We start from the raw sequence: 6,986 nt of genomic DNA on the forward strand, positions 1-6,986 counted from the left end.
CTTTAAAAACGTGCTGATAGAGAAAGATATGGCTACACTTTAAAGCGTGGCGATAGCCAGTTATATGGCCACACTTTAAAAGCGTGGCAATAGCTTTATAAAATTAAAAAAAATCCTTTTTGTTATTTTTACCTACAAGATATAAATTTTCAAACCTTTTTTATTACTAAACCTACAAATATAGCATGCAACTTTTAGTACAACATAAATTAAACAATAATTAGTGACATAATTTTTGCGATAATTGTTTTATACATTAAAAATCTAATACTCAAATACAAAATAAATCTTGAGTTCGAATTCCAAAACTAAAAATTGAAAAAAAATACAGAAACAATACAACTTAAGCTCAGTCTCATTACAATTAGTAGCAAGGTTTTCAACTTCAGCCAGAATCCTACAAAACCATTCAATTATACTGCATAAATATAAGCTCAGTCTCATTAATTACGAGTAAAATTTTGAACACAAGCTCCTGAGCTAATGAGCATTCACTTAAACAAGGAGAGAACAGAGATATAGTTCTTTGTTCATCTTTTAATGCATGCATTTATACATTTATTTTCTACTTGAAACCAATTCTGGAATAAGAAAGATGATCATTCCCATTCAATAAAGTGAATTTACTTGCCAAGCATACTAGAGAGCAATTTAACATCAGAAAAAAGGGATCAACTAGTATACTTCAAATAATAAATGTATTTAAAGCAGTTTGTAAACTAATGTGACCAAAAGGATATATATCAAGTTTGACAAAAAGTGTTAAGACATACTTGGCAAAGTCCTCCGGCTTCTTGCTGAGAACAAAAGGATCATAACCATAGCTGCATCAACAAATATCAAAGAAAATTTAAGCAAAACAAGTCAAAGTTTCACAATGTTTAGGATTCAAAGGGAACTAGATACAGAAGAATCCACATACTCTCTGGGCACTTCTCCAGTCAAGTATGGTGGGATCTTGGATTGGTCCAAGAGACCCTCTGGCAAGAAGATCCTTCTGTCAGGACCTATCACCAAATGGAAGCAATGATCAGAAACTAGTTTCCTACCTTGAATTGTACAACTAGAGTATATAAAAAAAACTTTGTTAGTTCATTACAAGAACTTAATTAGGACTAATTAGGAGATTATAGGCTATAGCAATAAGTTACCCTCCTCTTACTGCTAAGTCAATCTTTGTTAGTTCCTTCTCTTCCTTTCTCGGTTACCATATTTCAACAAATTACATTGTCAAAAGAACACAACCATGTCTATACTCTATGGACTTGTTAGCTACTTTGGTTCTCTCAATTTATTTGCATATTCTATACTGAATTTCCGCTTAAAGAATACTTATAATTTAATAAAAAGTAGTTCATGTTGAAGTTTTTTTGGTAACTAGATTACATATGGTAAAGAACAAAAGAAGGAAAGGATGTGAAGATAGGAGCAACCACTTACCATACCACTTGGCGAGTTCATCATTGGTAGGAGTGACAGCAGTAGCAGCTTTCTTTGAAGGAGGAGGTGGTACTGCCTTCTTCTTACCAAAGAGAGCCACAGTCTCGAAGGTGGCAGGGCTAGAAGTTGATGGTGCTGACCTTGTTGCACCACTCAACTTGATGGGGTTTCCAAGCATCTCTGACACCCCAATTGAAGCCATGTTCTAACCTCAATATCTTCTGGACCTCTTTTGGCAGATGTGTGATCTGAGTCTCATCAAAATGTACATGCATGACTTGGTTTGTCAGCTCATAAATGTGTGCTAAAGGGAGATATGATATATAACTGAAAATAAAAAGGAATCCAGAGCAAGAACATTTAGAATATTTTATGAGCCAAAATATGACAATAATACTACTGGACAATATGACGTAGGCATTCAAAATGAACTCACACATCAGAAGGGCCAAATTTTTCATCCATAGTGGTCCCAGCAACATTTTCAATAAAGTTTGCATGGGTCAAGACAGCCCCCTAAAGAGAATCTGTTTAGCAGAAGGATAAATGAAGAATGTTCTATAAAGTGACCATTACCAAGGAAAGAATTTCATGCACACAACATCTACCATAAACAAAAAATAGTAATTTGGCAAGAACCTACTCACCTTTGGGGTTCCAGTTGTACCACTTGTATAGCAAACAGTTGCAACATCATCAGGTTTTGGTGGCTAAAGGGCTGAAGATTACTGCTTCCCTACATCCAAGGCAGAAAAAGGCAAGTGGTAACAAGTACTTAGCAATGAAATCATAAATGATGCTTCTTGAATAAATAAAATTATAAATCATTAGCAACTACAGATGGTGGTAAGAAACTACAATCACCATGTTAGTGCAAAGAAAAAATAGTAAAAAGAAATATTTTGTGTTTCTTTTATAAAATAGAAAATAATAAAAAGAAAAGGGAGAGCAAGCTCCTGGAAATGCACGTACCAGTGGTTAGGTAATTATATATGCCAAGTATTGAAATAAATAATTGAGGTTCATGACTATATTACAGAATTAACCTTTGGAATTCCATAATAAATCAGACCAGAGCCTATAGCTGACCGTGCAGTACCTGCTTCTCCAAAAGTCATCCACTTGTACCTTGACAGTGGAATAAGAGTGGAAATGATGAGAAGTTCATAAATAAGTTTTATTATAAACGAAAAGAAGGACAAGAAAGCATAATGGATAAATAATTGAGCTGCTTACTCCACAACTGTTCCATCAACACGGTTTCGGGTTCCCAGATACTTATAGTCTCGAAAAGTGTCAACTAAATGCCTATGATTGAACATTTCGATAAAATCCTTTTGGAAAGCCATTATAACCAACAATTTCAGATAAGATACGAAATAAAAAGTAAAAAATAAAAAAAGGAGTTCTAATAACACAGCTGCAGCAACAAGAAGGATAATGAGATCTGATAACAATTAAGTTATGAAGAGTTACTGACCTCTGCAGGGCAGAATAAATGCAACTTCACAAGTAGAGAAGTGAATAAGCCTCTTGTTATTCTCAGAGTAGTACTTCACCTGAAACAGAAACAACACATCAAAAATCAAAATCACACATCCCATTAAGCTCCAACATGAATATTTGGCCTTTAATTATTTACAATTTGAACTAATCACATGAAGAACACGTACCAAAGGGAGAGCATCGGTGAAGTTGCTGTAAATTATGTCAAGATAAGAAAAAAAAGTATGTATTTAGCTAGATTCATACTGAAAAGTCAAAAGGCAAAAAAAAAACCAATGCTCATGGAAAAACCTTTTTTTCTCAAATCTTTTTTTCTATTTCTCTTGCCGGAGACTCAGATTCTATTGGAAAAAACAATGCTAAAAACAGCTACCATTTTTGTTTGAAGAAAACTTAACCCAACACACAAAACAACCTTAATTTGAGGGCTGGCATCTATAGCTTTGAGGGACTTGTATAACTCTCAAAGCTGCTCACTCCGCTGAAACCCTATCTGATCAGAATTGAGTTCCACTCCTTGACTTGTCTTCCTTGTCTTAATGTCTCTATTGTAATATCCTTCCCCCCAACTCAACACCCTACTAAATGGGCACCATGAATAGAAAGAAATTGATTTTGAATAGCAGTATTATTGAATTGTGGTGTTGTCTAAGAAGCTATTGTATTGAGTTGTTCATATTAGAGAAGAAGAAGAAACAAGTCATGATGTGTTTCGTCATACGAAGTCCATTGAGGTATTTTCACAAACAACACATATTCAAGAAACAGAAAATGAAAAAAAATCACAAAACAGAACTGAAATTCAAGGAAACAGTTAGTTAGAAGTTAGTACCTGAGTTGGGTAGATGAAGTAGATCAGAATATTGCATAGCTCCACTGGATGCTTCTCACAGACAAAGCAATCTGTTCTTTGAAGTTCTCCAGCAACATTTCCTTGTTCTTTGGGTTCAGGAAAATAACCTTTCAGCTTGAATCATACTTGATTCTCCCCATGAAACCTAAAAAATGAATTAAGCAAACTCTTAAAAATTTGGACTAGAAAACACATTGGTATACCAGACAGCAGCTAATAGAATTTATATCTTTATCAGTTTTACAAAGGGCATTTGTGAAGAATACAAAAACAGAAGAATTTTTATAGGAAAGATAAAATCTGAGTTTCCAATGGCATTAAATACATAGAAGTTCACTTTCTCTATAAAATCATTTCCCTTTTGTATTAGTAAAACTCTCTCTATACTAAATCATATCTGCAGAGAACATATTAGGATAAAAAGTAAAAACATATATCCAGGCCCCAAAAAAAATGAGTATGAACAGAGGATACTTATTTGATTCAGGTCAAATGCTTAGCTTCCTACCATCAGATTATTGCAAAATTACAGCATTTAAGCTAGGAAATAATTTTCTTTTGATGAAATGCAAACCGCAGTACATAAGCCTATTACATGTCTTGAAGGTTGAAAGTTTGAAACTTCTTTGATGGAGCTGCTTGTAATTGAAACTTTTATCTAACTATTCAATTCCATTAGACAAAAATCAAATACAAAAACAAAAACAAATTGAGCACTCACATAGTTGCATAGAACTTCCAACACACCTTTATCACAGATACACTGCTGCACCAAGACCGTTCTAGGTGGCAGTGCACCAGAGACCCTCACACCCTCAAGAAACCTCCATTTAGTATTCCTTTACCAAAAAATTGAAGACAAACATCAGAAACCATTCCAATAAGCAATTTACATCATAATCAAACAAAATAACAAATGATCATATCATTCAAACCTTATATCAAGTATTTATACTATTCGAACAAATGCATGCGTGTCATGGTAAGGCAAAGCACATATAATAAAATAGACAATCCATCACATTCCCCACACGAATGCAGTCAAACTAGAGAGTTCACCACATAATAGAAACAAAACAAAAAGATAGGTGATTACAGTTGCAAGAGATGATTATATAAGAAAAGAAAACATTAATCAGCGTTATGGTGTGGGTTGAAATAGAGAAATTTGTGGAGGGTTGAAACAGAGAAACAAAAAGGGATTAAATCTTTAAATCCGTACCTTCTTGTGTTATGGTGAGGGTTGAGCACCGATTGAGGGAGGAACGGCGATTGAGGGAGAGGCAGCGACGATTGAATCAGCATCGACGGAGGTAAGGTTTGAGCGAGAGAGAGCGAGCGCCAATGGAGGCCTTGCGAGTGAGAGTGAACGCCGACAGAGGGCGCGCCGATGGAGGGTGCACCGACGGAGGCAGCACCGATTGAAGTTTCCAAGAGTTGCGAAAGAGGGATAAAGGGTTGCAAGAGAAGGATAGAGGGTTGCAAGTTGAGAGCGGGCTACGACCTGAAAGATGACGATGGATTCTCACTTCTCGGTGATGAAGAGGGCTGCGAGCTGAGAGGGCTGCAAACTGAGAGAGGGCTACGAAAGTTTAGGGTTCTTAGTTGAGTAATGGAGATATTCGAGAGTTTGGGTTCTCACTTCTAAGTGAGGGCTGCTTTGAGTATTCTGATACAGAAATTAAGTGTTTGAGTGAGAAATTAAATTAAGTGGGAATTCTATCGTCACGCTTTTTTAGGGTCCCAAATAATTAATGGTTATAGGCACGCTTTAAAATGTGTCTGTATATCCTGACAAACTAGCCACGGTTTAAAAGCGTACCTGTTTCTCTCTATGAGTACGTTTTTAAAGCGTGGCAAAAAAAGGGTGGCTAAATCATGAATCAGTGGCCACCCTCGTAAAAGCGTGTCGATTTTCCTCTATGGCCACGCTTTTGAAGCGTGCCAAAAAAAAGCATGGCCAAATTACAAATCAGTGGCCACCTTCACAAAAGCCTATCGATAGACCACTTTTGGGCAAGCTTTAAAAGCGTGGCAAGAAAAAAAAGGGGCCGACAGGCCTTTTTTCTTGTAGTGAGTGCAGGGAGGTCAGAATCCAACAGCATTTGCAGTCCTTTTTCAGCCTCTGAATCAGATTTTTGCTCAGGTCCCTCAATTTCAGCCAGAAAATACTTGAAATCACAGAAAAACACACAAACTCATAGTAAAGTCCAGAAAAGTGAATTTTAAATAAAAACTAATAAAAATATAATAAAAACTAACTAAAATATACTAAAAACATACTAAAAACAATGCCAAAAAGCGTATAAATTATCCGCTCATCACTTGGTAAATTATTGGTATTTTTTATCATACTATATTGTTTACCAATTCATTATTATGAATATACTTGTATATTCTACTTGTTTTTTCTTCTCCTTTGAAGAACTCTTACATGTATTTTATTTATAGTTGTTATATTGAAAGGTTGAAAAGAAGATTGATTTGGTTTATGGTGGAAGAAGATTATGCCTAATAACGTTGCTACCCACTCAGAGTGTTAGAAAAAAAAATTGAGATCCTACAAAATAAATTGAATGAAGCTCAAATGACCATCCAAATGAAGAGGAAAGTAGCCAAGGATCAAATAGAGAGGCGCACAAAAGCAGAATGGGCAATATGTTTATGCAATAGTAGGGTAATGCTAATATTCCAAAGCATTATGATGCCATATATGTTCTTTTTATTTATTTGTTTGGGTTAAACTTAACTTTAATTTGCTTTTGGTATATAAATATAGATATGTTCATCTTATTACTTATTAATAAGTCCTTAAAAATAAAACCTACAAAAGTAAATTTTTTACTCTTACTAAAAGTTATACTTGTGACATAAAACCCTCAAATTTTGTTTCAAAAATGATATTCTTGTACATTTTAAGTGAATATTAAAAGAAAACAATTATACATATATGATTAGGCTGAAGAAGTTGAATCAAGAATAAAGGAAGAAGTGAGCGCAAGGAAAGAAATTAAGAAAGAAGTGATGGCAAACAAAGAGCAGGACAAGGTAGTTCTAGTTACCTTTCTACTCTCTTTACCTTTCTAGTTTCCTTCTTCCTACCAACAAGTACCAAACCTTGTTTTTCATGTGAAAGATATTTATATCACCATACATCAAACGTGAAAACTAAAATCCTTAAACCAAT

At 34.8% G+C, this 6,986-nt stretch overlaps 1 protein-coding gene across 7 annotated transcripts; it reads right to left on the reverse strand.

Annotated features, from left to right (window-relative positions):
* Positions 1-243: 243 nt before the first annotated feature.
* On the reverse strand, positions 244-5,459 carry LOC107485203 (chlorophyll a-b binding protein CP26, chloroplastic). Of its 7 annotated transcripts, none has more exons than XM_052259558.1 (10): positions 5,022-5,459; positions 4,547-4,638; positions 3,779-3,944; positions 2,487-2,999; positions 2,088-2,176; positions 1,877-1,956; positions 1,441-1,767; positions 923-1,007; positions 774-824; positions 244-397 (listed from the first exon to the last, which is right to left on the reverse strand). In XM_052259558.1, exons 7-10 carry the CDS (start codon positions 1,640-1,642, stop codon positions 265-267), a joined length of 471 nt encoding a protein of 156 aa, XP_052115518.1. In that variant the 5' UTR covers positions 1,643-1,767; positions 1,877-1,956; positions 2,088-2,176; positions 2,487-2,999; positions 3,779-3,944; positions 4,547-4,638; positions 5,022-5,459; the 3' UTR covers positions 244-264. The 7 variants fall into 7 exon arrangements, 5 of the variants coding, with proteins under 5 accessions (XP_052115518.1, XP_052115520.1, XP_052115519.1 ...); XM_052259560.1 differs by having other exon boundaries at positions 2,088-2,168; positions 4,521-4,638; XM_052259559.1 differs by having other exon boundaries at positions 1,441-1,688; positions 4,521-4,638.
* Between the last annotated feature and the right edge of the window lie 1,527 nt (positions 5,460-6,986).

This window comes from Arachis duranensis, chromosome 3 (assembly GCF_000817695.3).
Source record: "Arachis duranensis cultivar V14167 chromosome 3, aradu.V14167.gnm2.J7QH, whole genome shotgun sequence".
Taxonomy (NCBI): Eukaryota; Viridiplantae; Streptophyta; class Magnoliopsida; order Fabales; family Fabaceae; genus Arachis; species Arachis duranensis.